The following is a 14,849-nucleotide window of genomic DNA, read 5'->3' as shown; positions in this document are numbered from 1 at the left end:
CCACGGTTCTTATCGGTCTAGGAAAATCCGCGCAAGTTCAAGTCAAGGAAACGGATCATGTTCATGTTCGGAATACGCTGTCAAGCTTCAAAGCCTTTAATTTTTATCAAAAATATTCGGATACTAAAATAAAATCATTCTTGAAGTAGAAAATTCTGCATTTTTCTGTTTTATCGAGAAATTAAAAGTGAGAGTGTGTGCAACATGGAGTTAAACTTTCTGTGAAGTTGCTGTGAAGATTACCACGGCACTTTGAGAAGTTAAACTCCATGTTGCACGCACACACTCTCACTTTAAATTTCTCGATAAGTTATCAATCTCTAACTCCTGCGTTCGAAGGTCCAGTCCAAGTCGCATATCTTTTTGAGTATCATTCACGATTGCTTTATAAACCATGAACAGTTAAATATTAAATGTTTAAAAAAACCAAATGTATATAATTGAAAAAGCAAATTTAAACTAGCAAGTGATACAAAATTAAAAACGATATTTTGATTGCTTCAGAATCTGCCTCGGTCAGATAACCCGCGTCAATGACAATTTGGACAATTTTCGACGACCATTAAAACAGCGTACTGGCCAAACCGCGGACGGTTGACGCACAGTTCGATGGGCATCTCGTGGTCCCGTCCTACGGGGGCCAACTCCTGTTTTGAAGGTGGCGGACAGCTCGCGTAAATGGCACCGCTCGATTCAACCAAGTGAATTACAAAGACAAGTTCAAATTCTGCGCAAATCCGTGAACTGATCCGGATAGTCGATGATCTGCCGATGTGCTGGACACGACGGCCAACGGTCCTGCCGATAGACAAATGCTGTAACAATTCGAACTAGTTTATTCGCTCGTGCGAGAACCATGCGACTGACAACAAAAATGCAAACATTTGACAAGATTTTTTTTTCCATCGCAACCACCAGTTTGCTGCGATTTGTTTGGCGGGTTTTAAAAATCTTCCATGTCAAACGGCGGGATATAAAAGTCATTGTTTATGTTTTTGACATTAGTTTACATAAAGAATAGAGCTTTATGACGTTTCGCGTACGCACACTAGCGCACCATTTGGTTTTGCTGGCTGACAAAATTTAACCTCACTTTATTTTCGTGTACGTACACGCAATACATACGCACGTAGAATGCTCTATAGGGTGTGATAGGTCGAATGGGCAGAGCCAGTACACTCAAACCCCGATGGTTTAACTTCCTAATCTCCTAGTTTCCTAATTTAAAAAAAAAATATTTCCTAATTCGACGGTAACATTTCAAAAGACAGCATGTACATTTTGACACTTTCTGGGTTATTGCATATTCTGAAAGTACTCCTAATAAGCTACCTCTCCACCAAAAATGAGCAAAAGTTACTTCAGTAAAGTCTGTTTAATCATGATTTTAAATAAAGTAACATAAACAAAATCTCTGCCATCAGCAGTCCCTGTTTATATAGCCCTGTCAACCTGTCAAACAAAAGGCTACATAAACCTCGTGACGAAAAAAAAGCAACATGAAAAAAGCGCCATGTACATTCGGCGAAGAAAACCGAATCATAATAAAGCGTCCCCCTCAATGCCAGCAGGGTGATATAAACGTTGGTGATTTCAAAAGAAGTTATGTTTGTTTTTCTCAAATAAAATTACGGAAATAATGTTTTATTGAATTTGGATGATCAAGTATCAATAAAAGCAACGTTTTCCATCGTTTGTTATCATTAGAACATCTTATTTTGCTTTTATATTAAAATGGGAATTGAAAATGGATGCTCAACATTCAAATGCGTTTTTCTCAAAACGCATGGTTTGTACATGATGCTTTTTGAAATGTTGGCGTCGAATTTCCAAATTTCCTAATATCCTTACATATTAATTTCCTAATTTCTTTATTTCCTTGTTTCATAATGTTATAATTTTCTCATTTTCTTTATTGTACTAATTTGCTAATATCATAATTTCTAAATTTCCTAATTCCCTGGTTTCCTAATTTCCTAATTTTTGAATTTCCTTATTTCATAATTACATTGTTTTTTTTTAATTTCCTTATTTCATAATAACATATTTTTTAAATTTTAGTTTTTCTTGTTTTAGAATTTAAGAATTTCTGAATTTGCTTTTATTTATTGATTTCTTAATTTTGTTTATAATTGTTGTTAAAAGTTATTGAATAAACACTTTTAATCTATTTAATTTTAAGTTTTGAATATTTTTATTTTTTTTTTGTTTTTTCCTCGAAAGAACCTCAAGCGCGCACACCGTCAATCGCGCTCATACCGAACTGTCAACTTTTCTTGGGGGGGTCACGAAAAGAACACGCAACATTTCTTGACCGCGTTCCTTCCGATCAGCATACCGTACTAAAGCGAATAAAATTGTATAAAAATTAAAAAGCATGAGAAAATCTATAACTTTTGTTTTCACCTCGTAAAAAAGTTTATTTTCATGTATTTAAGAGGCAGTATTTGTAAATTCTGCTCGGTTTGTTCTAGAGGTCGTATCGAGGTGCTCCGATTTGGATGAAACTTTCAGCGTTTGTTTGTCTATACATGAGATGAACTCATGCCAAATATGAGCCTTCTACGACAAAGGAAAAGTTGGGTAAAACCAAGGGTAAAACGGGCTTCGAAGTTTGTGATCCAAAAAACCTAAAAAATCTTAAAATTGCTCGCATTTCCGTAAAACTTCATCAATTCCAACTCTCGTAAATGCATTTGAAAGGTCTTTTGAAGCACTTCAAAATGGGCCATAGACATCCAGGATCGGCTTGACTTTTCTCATAGCTTTTGCAAATTACTGTTAAAAATTGATTTTTTTATAACCTTAATATCTTTTTGCAACAGCCTCCAACACCCGTACTCGCATAAGTCAAAAGATAGGTAATTTCATAGACTATAAGCCTACGGTATTAACTTTTTGGCCAATCGCAGTTTTTCTCATAGTTTTTTTGATTTTTCTACAAAAAACATTTTACAACGTTAGTTTTTGCCCTGTAGGCCTCCATAGCGGCACTTTTTGGTCTCAATTTTGTCATATTCGGAATCCTCGGAAAATTTCACGTCTCTCACTTTTAATTTCTCGATAGACAAACAAACGCTGAAAGTTTCACCCAAATCGGAGCACCTCGATACGACCTGTTACACATTGGTGAAAAACTCGCTCTTAATTAGCTTTAATGGCTTTAATTGAATGTCAAATTTCTGACCTACCAACATTAGAGGCACGCTGGCATTAGGTGCAGTTCCCCTACCCATATTTTTTCTGTGTACGCAATTTAAAAAAAATCGACTTTGCAAGCCGATGCCATTCTTCGTTCTGCTTTGCTGTTTTCTTTTTTAATAATTTTGACAGATTGAGTAACCGGCGAAGAAAATCGAGAAAATCAAACACACTCAAATAAAAACAAACCGTTCCCCGCAGTGGAAAAAGCAAAGTAATGTCCGCAACCTCCAAGGTGGTGTTCCTGGGAGCCTGCGTCGTTTCGCTGGGTACCATCGGTTACGTGCACTACCGCCAGACATCGGACAGGTATGTTTCTGCTTCACCCTATCGACGGACGAAATTTAAGCAAGGTTTGTTTCCCCCAGAGCAAAACTGCACGAGGGCGTCATCCGGGACATTCAGCGCCAGCAGCAGCGCAAGATCGAAAACATCTACAACCTGCAGCAGCAGAATGAGCTGACCAAACAGTTGAAACAGGAGCTGGAGAGTCGCGAGCAACAGGCCGCCGCCGGGGGAAGTTGAGGTCGAGTTTTCGAATTGACTGAGTTGTATTAAATGTTATATAAAAACGAGTCGTTGATAGAGTAGTAACGATTTGGTTTGATTTATTCAGTGATTGGAAACAAAAATGTTACATTTTGTTTCAGAGAGAACGTTTGCCGTAAACGTAACTTTTTAGCTAATTCAAATTCATCCAACGATAACAAAGAAACCCAATTAAATTCAGCAGTTACAGAAACTAAAAGAAATAAGAAACGGGCGAAGCACGCCCAACTCACCGGGATTCTAATTATTTTCCGCGTTCTGGCCCGATCGATTGCCCAGATCGGCGAGACGCTTGCGTTCTGCCTCTTTGAAAGCCTTCTTTTCGGACGGGGCCATTCCGGTGCATTTCCGAATGACGGCATGACGAGACGCGTAAGCCCGCGGATTGTATGCCTTGACTTTACCGTACTGAAAAAAAAGGAAAACAAAGGTTATCTTCAAAACTGGACGAGACTTGACCATTCCAGGTACCTGGTCCCAGGTCTCCTCGTCGGCGTCACCGTCCATTCCGTACGACGCCCGGGGCTCTTCCGTGGCGTGGTCCTGTTCCGCTACGAAAGTGGCCGCCGTAGTGCGAATGCAGTACTTGTACCGGTCAAAGGTTTCCCGGTCCGGACAGACCGTCTTGTGGTACTTGAGCTCCGGCTCCGGAAGATCGTGCGTTTCGTTGAACGGACACTTGACGAATTTCAAGTCTTTGTGGTTCTTGCGGCATTTGTACAGATGGGTCTGCATCCGGAAGGACATAATTTGATGGGCACGGTTGTACGGACATTCCACAATGTCCTCGTAGCCCTGCATCGACAGGTCGCAGTTTCCGGCACTGGCGGGAGGGGCATCAACATTTTGAGGTTAGATTTTGACGCGACAGAAAAAAAAGTTTTCCAAACAAATTGAACCATTTTCAGGAAAAACTTACCCCAAAAGTTGCAAATTCATGTTGACCAAACAAATTTGTTTTCGATAGGTTGAAAAATCGAAAAAATGGCTCCGCAAACAAAGTTTACACAGGATTTCACACAAAAGATGTCCGCTTGGCTTCGCTGACTGGAGAACAATGAGAAAATTCGCGAGTGAACTTGCGTTGCACAAAAAACATGACGCGGGATTCATCGGATGAACTGATCGACAGTTGACGAGGGGCGGTACGATGGCGTGTTTTAGGAAAATCATTATGAAGTTTTAAATACACAAATTGTATCCATTGTTTAATCGAGAAATTAAAAGTGCAATATGGAGTTAAACTTTCTGTCAAGCTTCTGTGAAGTTTTCCATGACAGCTGGAAAAGTTTCACTCCATGTTACCATCTTACATCTTTCTTTTTTAATTTCTCGTAATTTTTCTGATTCAATTGGTTTGAGGTCAGGATGAGAACAGTTAAAAAATAACGGCACTCTAAAAAATAACAAATTTAATTTATAAAATATTTTTTCTCATTTCAAATGAATTTGCCTAGAACCGTCAATTTTAACATGTTTTCGAAGACAAAAAATATCAATATCCGGGAACGGTGGTGTAGCACCAAAAAATCGGGCCTGTCTGAATCAACAAAATATTAATGTTAATAAATGTTTTGTTGCTTGAAGTCAAGTCACAAAGTCTTTTTTTGGTCTTTTTGTTGAAACAAACCTTGCAAATAATTGAAACAACTCGAAATATTACCACAGATATTACCACATTACGTTGAATTGAAGTACTGTATTTTGTCAAACTCGTTGTTAAATAACATCAACATGATTGTCATGATTCTAGCTAAAAATGGCATTGAATCAACTAGGTACGTCGTATTTTTTTTTATTAAACTACGAATATTTGTTTGTGTCTGCAATCATCAAAATAATTAGTTTTGCACGTTTGGAACATTTGCGATTCGGTCTTCAAAGTCTGTTTTCCGGGTTTTCGTATGTTCTGGTCGTGTAATCTATCCGATCAGCGGTCTTGGCTTGGGTCATTACAAAGCAGTACAGACTTCATTAAGTGTTTAACATGATTTCGAACATGTAATAAAAGTTTGATGTTTAACTATGGCATAACTTTTATTGATTTTAAGAACCTACAAAACTAGCTTTATGCTCAAACGCATTAATTTTTCCACACTTAAATGTTTTCCTTTTTAAAGTGGCGATTGATAGAAAACAAACATCTAATAAAGGATGACATGCAGTCAATACCATGTTTTTGTAATTTGATTACAGCTATAAGAATAAAGGGGCCAATGCATTAACAATTTATTTTATTGTAGCCAGATTAGTCTATTAATTGATCCATTCAGTGTGTTCAGGAAAATTTTCGGGGAACATCCAAGGAGATTGCTTCATCTCGTTCGCAGTGTGCGGTGTTGCAGTGGATCACACACGAGTTATAAATTCGAATATCGGGGCGGTGCTTTCAAAGTGCAAACATGTCTCACATCTAGATGGTTTTTTTCTTCTGCGGTTTCCGATTTCCGATTCCTGTTTAAACCTTAATTTTATCAGCCAGCGAGCACGACAGCCCAGTGCCGTCCGGTTCGACGTTCAACGTCTTGATGACTCCATCCTCGAGCACCATCGAGTAGCGCTTCGAGCGCAGCCCACCCAGCGGCGGCAAATCGGCACCCAGTTCCAGCTGCTTGGTGAAAACGGCGGCCGGATCGGCGAGCATGCGAACCTTACCGCCGGCGTTGTGCTGCTTGCCCCAGGCCGACATCACGAACGGGTCGTTCACGGAAACGCACACGACCTCGGCCACGCCGGCCGACTTGAGATCACCGGCTTTGTCCACATAACCGGGCAGATGGGTTTTGGAGCAGCCGGGGGTGAAAGCTCCGGGCACGGCAAACAGAATCACCTTCTTGCCGGCGCACAGATCCGCAATGTTGACCTTGTTGGCCGGCGAATCCTCGAACAGATCGATCGATGGAATTTTGTCACCCTCCTGCGCGGTGGGGTGGGAGAAAAGGAAGCGTTAGGTGCGAGTCTGCTGAAGGAATGGGTGGCGTATCTATTATTTATGGGCAGGATATGCATACGAAATGATTATTGATTTGTGATGGATTGAGGAAGGTTAGTTGTAAATTGTCTTTTTGCTGTTTCGTAGGACACGTAATTTCAGTTTGGTAAGTTAAGAAAAAGCAATGTTACTTTGTGAATATCTAATGGACTTTTTATGACTTATCTAGTTTTGCTCAACTTTCAATGAGACTTAAAATTTCAAGACGAAATGAACAAATAATAGCAAATAATGGCGAACTAAATCGCCCACCTAACTTTTAACTTTACCCTTTACTGCCCATTTTTCGATTTATTTATATTTTTCCATATTTGGGAGCTTATTTTCCTCCCGCATTTTCATATTTGTCTATGAACAATTCAATTTGATTTTAATTTGGGGATTTTCATCTTTGAAGAAGAATACGCAAAAGTTCTCGCAACAGCAACTTTTTTCTTAATAAACCCGGAAAAATAGGTCCAGTAAAAAAATATAATTCAACCCAAAAATGACGAACTTCAGGCGGTCAGTAAAACACCAGCTAAAAGTCGCCAGACAAAAAACTTTTACTAGAAAGACAGCAAATCTGATGCAAACAAACTTCCAGTTGCCTGGTAAACATACATTGAATGTGTTGGTAAATTTCTGACTAAAAAGTCTTATCAGTAATTCTGATTCCGACCTTTTTTATTTTCTGTATTTTATTAATTGGCTCAAACTTTGTGGAGGCCTTCCCTAGAAGCCATTTTGTGTCTTTGGTTTACTTGTTTTAATATTTATGTAAGCTAATTTACTATCCAGGCTGCTATGTACCATGTAAATTGTACCATGCTACTAACCACACTGAAAAAAATGATGCTTGTATTTTTTAGGAGAGACATACAATCCTGCATTTTTCGTGAGTTTTTTTGTAACATCTAAAGCGGTATACGCACTTCGAAAGGAATCGGTCAGGAAAAAATCAAATGGGCAGCAGCAGTAGAGCAAGCGAGTCAGAGAGGTGAAGAAAATCCCCAAGAAATCGCTACTTCTTCTTTGTTCTGCTGTTCGTAAAGCTATTTCTTGACCCCTTTCCTTCCGATCTGCATACTAGCCTTAAGGCTGTTTCAGAACGAAAAAAAAATCGGCGTGTATTTGTCTTTCAAAGTATTTTTTACAGATAGCCCGTCCAATTTCCTACAAGTTCGTCTTTGACCACTTTTTGATACGATGCAACGGCTTCGAGATACATACAGCAATATTTAAAAGTATTTAAATTACGAAATACAACACTATTTGAATAAAATCCGTCCTTTTCAAATGTAATTTTCGAGTGAAACTGGTTCACCGATTTTTTTCAATATCCCATAATCTGTTTGTCTTTCGAGATTTTTTTTACATGATTTTGGGGACAAAAACCTGCAACTTTTGAGCCATTGAGAATTATGATCCAATATTCTGCCACCAAGTTAAATTTTATTTTTGAAAAATGATTTTTGGGAAAAAAATTCGCAATTCGCAATTTTCAGTGTAAGAACGGGCCTTGACCGATCTTATGCACCAGGTTCCCGACGAACACGCACTGCCCTTACACCTACATCTTACCCTTGCTCTGAGTCAGTACGAGCAACACGCTAGAACACGCTTTGAGTGTTCGTGCCAGGCATGCACACCTTCTTTTCCGGTTACGCATTTTAACTCGGCCGGGGGTGGTACATTACGTAGGGTTTGATGTAAGTATAAGCGCCCAACCATTTATAGTGTGCCTATCAACATTCATTAAAGCAAAAACTGTTTTATTTTTAGTTTGAATTCAAAAAGAAGTTGTTATTTTACTGTGTATTGTTTTCTCCTGTAATCTTTCCTAGTGTTGTGTCGTGTTTATCTGTTGCTATTTCTTCTGTCGCGGTGTTTTGTTACAATGTTTTGAACCTAAGCATGTTATTCAAAAGTTTACCAAAAGTACAATAATGTAATGTGTGTGACTTTGATCATTCAATATATTGAGTAAGGGCTCATACCTTACTTGTTTGAAGAAAAGGGCGTAGATTAAAACAATAGACAATAAAGGAAAGCTGTAGACAATAAAGGATAAAGTTTGATACTGAAAGAATAATTGTATGTTGAAAGAAAGAAGAGTACAGAGTGAAGTAAATTAAAAATATAGGCAATAATTTATGAAAAAAGCTATTTGATAAATGATAAATAATATCATATAAGCTTAGATAGCATTAATGACAACTTTAGGAGCCGATTGGGGATGTTAGGGAAAACACAGCAGTTAAAACTGGCAAATAGAGTAGAGGAGTCTTGACAGATAAGTGAAACAGGACTAAAGTAGTTGGAGATAATAAGAAGAGATACTCCGAGTTGCGATGTTCTAGGTACATCCACAACAGTTCGTTCAACATGCTGTGAATCAAAACAATACCTTCTACAATCACAAATTACTTCCCTTTCCCACTTTGGCGCTTTATGATGTAGTCCATGCTCTGCAAAGAAAGGGATGTTAGTAAAATATAAACACTATAAAATACCGATACAGTTACTTTCGGGAACCTGAGTGAAATCAGGGTTTCTAATGTTGTTGCTGTTGTCTCCAGTGTGATAATATCACTCCGAAGTGGTTGTCGTGGTGCAATCGTTCTCCAACCGTAGGTCCAGACACGACATGAAATGGAAACAAACAAAAACAAAACAAAACAAAAAGATGCATTAGAGTATATGAAAATAAGAGAAACAAAGGATCATGCAATCAAAATAAAATGGTGGATAGTAAACAGAATCCGAATTAGAAAATCAGTCGAATTAGAAAATCAGAAATAGAAGATAGATAGTAGCTGAAAGTGGAAAGAAGAGAAACCCCGTATTGCGATGTATCAGGTACATCCACAACAGTTAACTCAACATGCTGTGAATCAAAACAATACCGTCTACAATCTTCCCTTCCCACATTGCGCATCCCTTTCTTTTGGCCGTCTCGACTCTGACCCTCGCTGGTCAAAGGTTTACGAGTTCGTTTCCACAGGCCACCAGCAAGGTCACGTTTTGTCATCATGATGACGAAACCAAGCCAACGTGGAGGTAAGAAAATGGGTAACTTGCAAGGAACCAGAGCAGCTGTTTTGACCAAGGTCAGCTAACAGCACTACGGGTGTAGTTCCGCTCCTTCCAGGTTGTTCCTCACCGGGTGTCAACCGAAAAGGTATCATTTCACCCTTGGCCTGCATTTTTGGGAAAAAAATTATACCTAAAATTTATTTGACCTATTTTTATGTAAAATTGTATTTGCAATCGAAAAGTACTTCACAAATTGTTTTATAAGGGGCCCCGTATTCAAGATATAGCCACTTACAGTTTGATTTCAGAGAATCATTTAAATTAAATTTAATATATTTCCTTCCTTTTTGTTATACCTCTAAAGAAGTTTTGCGATTCAATTGGGTCCTAAAATGAAGCTTAGATTGCTGATATTATTGTTTACAGCGATAAAGCTTATTTTTCTGAGTACAATGACCCTTTGTACGAGCACAAAGAGTTTAAAATGGATTTTTAAATCAATTTTGAAAAATTAACCTCGCGGTCCTTCTTGACAGAAAAGCTCCTACTTGACAGCTCGTTCCAAGGGGACCATAGTTGATCCATCGGAAAAATGTTGTCTTGTCAAAAAAAAATTTTGCATTAAAATGAAAAAAAGTGATCAGAAATGGTTTTTTATCGTGTTTTTTACCGTTGTACATAAAAATTGACATAGGGCTTTAGTACCCAATTTTAAAAAAGAATAATCAAAAACTTTAAACTTTCATTAGCCATTTAAACAGGAGCATTGGTAATCCCCTCGTTGCTATTAGTTAAAATGACATCATGCATGAACTTCTGCAGGTTCATTTTCAGATTACACGCTTATTTGCAATGACATAGTTCGAACATTTAATTTAAAATAATGAAAATACACGTTAAACAAAAGAAACCCCACAATAACTCTTTGCCAGCAAGCAGTAACATAACCAAAATTTTTGGCACCCTCAGCAAACGTCAAATCAATAGAGCTTTATGACGTTTCGCGTACGCACACTAGCGCATCATCTGATTTTGCTGGCCGGACAAAATTTAACCTCAATCTTTTTTGTGTACGTACACGCAATACATGCGCACGTAGAAACCTCTACACTCAACCCCGGTGGTTGGTCACTTTTTCGTTTGACACTTTTTTAGTTTGTACCCCGTTGGTTGGTCAAAGTCAAACTAAAAAGTGAGGAACTGTCACTTTTTACACGGCGCTCACGCACACTTTCAAAGCAAACGTTTGGTAGTGTGTGTGAACTCCGTGTAAAAAGGGTGTCAAACTAAAAAGTGACCCCGTTCGTTTGACAACAGTTGGTGTCAAACCATCGGGGTTTGAGTGTATACAAGTTGCTGCCGGATCTTTTTCCGAATTTCTCCCGCAATCGAGAAATTAAAAGTGAGAGTGTGTGCAACATGGAGTTAAACTTTCTGTGAAGTTGCTGTGAAGGTTACCATGGCACTTTGAAAAGTTTAACTCCATGTTGCACGCACACACTCTCACATTTAATTTCTCGATAGATCTGGCAACAATTTTGTATGGTTTGACGTTTGCTGAGGGTGCCGAAAAAAGGTAAACAAATCACTTCGTGCATCAGGTGCATCAGCCAATATGTTTTCTCTCGACAATTTTCAAATTTAATTTATATTTCCAGTCAAGTTTAGGTAAAAACGCAGTTCTTTATGAACGACGTTAAAATTCTCCAGACAAAGAAGATAAGCGTGATAAAATTTACAAACGATTTCTAATTTGAACCTAGATTTGGACACGCTTGACGAATTCTGGACTCGTACTGACCGAATCAAACACTCTTTTGAAATATCACCTCGAACTGGTCGATTGATACAGTTTTCCCATTTTATTATGTTAAAAATTGTAGGTATTAAGTTTTGATTACATGATCCCAAATGTTTAGTTCATTTCTACGTAACACAGCTTAACTTAGTTTAGAAGAAAGAATTCTCTAAAACTCTAGAATTTTTACTCTATTCGGTAAAAAGCAATTCTAGTAGCTCGTCTTGTCAATGTATAACTTGGGCATGGAAACAACTTAAATTAATGCGATCCCGCAACCACGAGCCCATAAAATACCCACAGATAAAATCGAATTCCAAAATCCACAAGGGGGCAATCCAGGATAGCGGCAGTACAAATTTGCATAATTAATGGACGCATACGTATCGACTTTTTACCATTTTAGCAAAGTTAAGTGGGCCGAAGGGCGGAACACCATTGTTATTTGGAAGAGGAAACAAACTCCTCGTCAAGTACTTGTGCAAATGTGGTAGACAAACATGGAAAGATTGAAAAGCGAGGAGCAAACACTTCAAGCTTGAAGTGTTTCGTCGGGACGGAAAGGACGCACCGGCTCCGAGTTCCCGACGGAGGAGAAGGGACACAGGTGCACGGGACGGAATTCAAGTTCACCACTACCAAAACCGAAAACGGAGGCCATTTTTCAGAACTCGACAAACAAATTGCCCCCCTTTTCTAGCGCTCTATACACTCTTGCGGGATTATGTAATGTGTCGGGAGGTGAGATAACAGATGAGGATGGATTGCGACCGGAATCGAGTGACGACACTCACCTTAATCTGGACCATTTTGGACGTGTGGAATGAAGAACGTTGCTGCTGCGCTGCCGAAGCTGTTGCCCGTCCGACTTGGCTCAGTAGACTGAACTTGGTGGCCAAGTTCTGTGCTGCTAGCAAAATCGACGAATGCATTTGGCGAGGGGGGCGCGCGGAGGTGCGGAAGAGCAGAGAAGAAGTTGGAGGAATAATTGGCAAAAAACACACAAACCGGCACAGAGGTACTCGCACCACGCCGTTCGAAGAACAAACTGAATGCAGAAGGCAGCGCAAAGCTGTGAATAATGCAAATAAAAAACAATCAGTCAGTTGTTGGTGTGCGTGTAACGATGACAGTTTGGGGAAACGTCAAGCTGACAGGAGAATGCGTCTTGTAAATACATGCGGTACCGTTGAACGGCGCTGGTTTGAGCGGTTGCGTTGAAAAACCAACCATTTTTTTTATCAAAATATTTCAAATTGTTTAGGAATGTAGGATCTAGCAGATTATAAAAAAGATTTTCTAATTAAAGTTATTAACTTTGCTTAGCGTGTACAACAGGCTTGCCACAAATACAGATTTTTTTGGCACATACCAAACACTCAATCGAGTATAACTTCAAAGAATAATATTCTTACCAAAAACTGAACATGCCAAAAGATGCTAACAATGTTTATCTTTTTGGAAAATTTAATAACAAACTGCTCAAATTTATTTTAACTGTTAAAAAAATCGTTTGTGTTTCGGGTCTGTGCTGAAAAATCTGTATTTGTGGCAAGCCCGAGGGCAAGCCTGTGTACAACCTTTGTTTTGCACGTTTATCCAAAGTACTTCAATTAAAATTCGTAAAAGCATTTCATCGATTTCATCAAACAATAATCTGAAACCATTGCTGATTAAACTTTAAGGTTTGTGATTTAACTATCATCAATCATTATAAGATATTTTGAATGATTTATTACAACTTTCTACAATAAATACCTAAGCAAAATCAACCACCTCAAAGATACTCCTCGACGTACAGCTGCACCCCAACGGTGGCCGTATGCGAAACGGGCAACAACTGCGTGTTGGTTTTATGACCCGCGTCCTGGCCAGCCTCCTGCACAAACGGAGCGCCCTGCAGCCGGGGATCGTTCCCGAGGCGCACAAAGGCCGCCTCCGTCGTGTGGAGCAAGATTTTGAACGTTGCCGCCGAGGGCAGCTTGCGCAGCGCCTTCAGCTGGCGATCCAAATTCAACAGCGAGCGCCGGATCTGCTCCTCGAGCTGAATCATGTGCTCGTCTGATTCGAGCCGAAACTCGCGGTCCTCCAGCTCTAGGACGTAACTTTCCAGCAGACCGGCGGATTCCTCCTTGTACACCAGCAGTTCCACCTTGTGCAGTTTGCGTTGGCGTTTGAGTTCTCGGGCGGCACGAAGCGTCTTTTCCAGATAGTCGTTCAAGGGTTTGAATATCGAAACCTGGACCGGAATGTTGTAGGCTCGGCGCGGTCGGAAAATTGCCGCCGGGTAGAGTTCGCGCGCGAAAAGGATTGAGTGGATGAAGATCTCTAGCAGTTCGAGGATTGTGTCGGTTTCTGGAAGTTTAGCTTGTTAGTTTATACCTAACTGAAGTTACTTATCAAAAATCTTACCTACGTCTGCTTCCTTGGTGGAAGTCATTGTGAAATAGTTATTCTTTAGCACTGATTTTAAACTGGAATCGTCGTTTTAAGTGATTTTAATTTTGCATGCTGCAGAAGTAAAAACGTTCTGGTAAACTGTTATACGATTATTTTCACGCAACAAATAGGTCTGTGCGCACACGTCCATTTCAATTAACTCATTTATGAGCAATTCATACTCGAATTCAAATCTACTCAGGAAGAAAAAAAACAAACAGAAATTTGAAAAAGAATTTCAGAAATAATTATTAATTATTTAGAAATTTTTACATTTTAAATTTTCATTTGTTTTCAAAATTAGAGCTAAAATCAAGGCTAAAATCTTGTTTTTATTCATTAAATAGGTTCTTTTTTCGTAACTGATCGTAAATATATTAATGTTTGTTTATCAAACATAATAGTTTTCATAACATTTAAAAATAAAATTTTAAAATAAGTTCCTTTCTGACAGTACTTCACGTAAAGATCCTTCATGACATAACGCAACGTTGGAATTAATGAAAGCTCACGGCGGGGTTCGATCCCCTATCTCAGGATTGGCAAGCAAGATGCTTTCCACTTTACCGTGGAACATTGGTAGCTTAAAGAGACTTAGACTGATGTAGTTGAATCCAAGAATCGGACAAAGAATACAAATTGAATGAAAGTTGAATTCTGGAGTTTCTTTTTGAAATGGTCCAACACGCACAAAAATCGTGTAAGTTTGAATGAACAAAACACTTTATTATAAACAACTACCACGGTTTATAAGGCTAGTACGCTGATCGGAAGGAAAGGGGTCAAGAAACAGCTTTACGAACAGCAGAACAAAGAAGAGGGAACGATTTCTTGGGGCTTTTCTTCACCCTC

The 14,849-nt window shown here is 38.9% G+C and overlaps 4 protein-coding genes across 4 annotated transcripts; 1 reads left to right on the top strand and 3 right to left on the bottom strand.

The window, feature by feature from the left end:
* Positions 1 to 3,332: 3,332 nt before the first annotated feature.
* On the top strand, positions 3,333 to 3,795 carry LOC120419116 (protein PET117 homolog, mitochondrial). Its single transcript, XM_039581710.2, has 2 exons — positions 3,333 to 3,510; positions 3,570 to 3,795. Exons 1-2 carry the CDS (start codon positions 3,419 to 3,421, stop codon positions 3,724 to 3,726), a joined length of 249 nt encoding a protein of 82 aa, XP_039437644.1. The 5' UTR covers positions 3,333 to 3,418; the 3' UTR covers positions 3,727 to 3,795.
* On the bottom strand, positions 3,785 to 4,829 carry LOC120419115 (gametocyte-specific factor 1 homolog). Its single transcript, XM_039581709.2, has 3 exons — positions 4,670 to 4,829; positions 4,222 to 4,573; positions 3,785 to 4,158 (listed from the first exon to the last, which is right to left on the bottom strand). The coding sequence occupies exons 1-3, from the start codon at positions 4,687 to 4,689 to the stop codon at positions 3,991 to 3,993; spliced, it is 540 nt and encodes a 179-aa protein (XP_039437643.1). The 5' UTR covers positions 4,690 to 4,829; the 3' UTR covers positions 3,785 to 3,990.
* A 939-nt stretch (positions 4,830 to 5,768) lies between these two features.
* Positions 5,769 to 12,599, bottom strand: LOC120419108 (peroxiredoxin-5, mitochondrial). The gene is made up of 2 exons (XM_039581702.2): positions 12,353 to 12,599; positions 5,769 to 6,667 (listed from the first exon to the last, which is right to left on the bottom strand). The coding sequence occupies exons 1-2, from the start codon at positions 12,488 to 12,490 to the stop codon at positions 6,209 to 6,211; spliced, it is 597 nt and encodes a 198-aa protein (XP_039437636.1). The 5' UTR covers positions 12,491 to 12,599; the 3' UTR covers positions 5,769 to 6,208.
* Positions 12,600 to 13,255: 656 nt separating this feature from the next.
* Positions 13,256 to 14,127, bottom strand: LOC120419106 (DNA polymerase zeta subunit 2). The gene is made up of 2 exons (XM_039581700.2): positions 13,971 to 14,127; positions 13,256 to 13,913 (listed from the first exon to the last, which is right to left on the bottom strand). Exons 1-2 carry the CDS (start codon positions 13,996 to 13,998, stop codon positions 13,336 to 13,338), a joined length of 606 nt encoding a protein of 201 aa, XP_039437634.1. The 5' UTR covers positions 13,999 to 14,127; the 3' UTR covers positions 13,256 to 13,335.
* Between the last annotated feature and the right edge of the window lie 722 nt (positions 14,128 to 14,849).

This window comes from Culex pipiens, chromosome 3 (assembly GCF_016801865.2).
Source record: "Culex pipiens pallens isolate TS chromosome 3, TS_CPP_V2, whole genome shotgun sequence".
Taxonomy (NCBI): Eukaryota; Metazoa; Arthropoda; class Insecta; order Diptera; family Culicidae; genus Culex; species Culex pipiens.
Note: the sequence above shows the minus strand (reverse complement) of the source record. Positions and strands in the feature narration are given on the sequence as shown.

What these genes read in the sequence shown, in the direction of transcription:
- LOC120419116 (XM_039581710.2), top strand. Translation starts at nt 3,419, where the DNA reads ATGTCCGCAACCTCCAAGGTGGTGTTCCTGGGAGCCTGCGTCGTTTCG. An exon ending in TACCGCCAGACATCGGACAG is followed by an intron (nt 3,511 to 3,569) that starts GTATGTTTCTGC and finishes TGTTTCCCCCAG; the next exon opens with AGCAAAACTGCACGAGGGCG.
- LOC120419115 (XM_039581709.2), bottom strand. Translation starts at nt 4,689, where the DNA reads ATGAATTTGCAACTTTTGGG. An exon ending in ATGAATTTGCAACTTTTGGG is followed by an intron (nt 4,574 to 4,669) that starts GTAAGTTTTTCC and finishes CCCTCCCGCCAG; the next exon opens with TGCCGGAAACTGCGACCTGT. An exon ending in ACGAGGAGACCTGGGACCAG is followed by an intron (nt 4,159 to 4,221) that starts GTACCTGGAATG and finishes CTTTTTTTTCAG; the next exon opens with TACGGTAAAGTCAAGGCATA.
- LOC120419108 (XM_039581702.2), bottom strand. Translation starts at nt 12,490, where the DNA reads ATGCATTCGTCGATTTTGCTAGCAGCACAGAACTTGGCCACCAAGTTC. An exon ending in CCAAAATGGTCCAGATTAAG is followed by an intron (nt 6,668 to 12,352) that starts GTGAGTGTCGTC and finishes CCCACCGCGCAG; the next exon opens with GAGGGTGACAAAATTCCATC.
- LOC120419106 (XM_039581700.2), bottom strand. Translation starts at nt 13,998, where the DNA reads ATGACTTCCACCAAGGAAGCAGACGTAG. An exon ending in CACCAAGGAAGCAGACGTAG is followed by an intron (nt 13,914 to 13,970) that starts GTAAGATTTTTG and finishes CTAAACTTCCAG; the next exon opens with AAACCGACACAATCCTCGAA.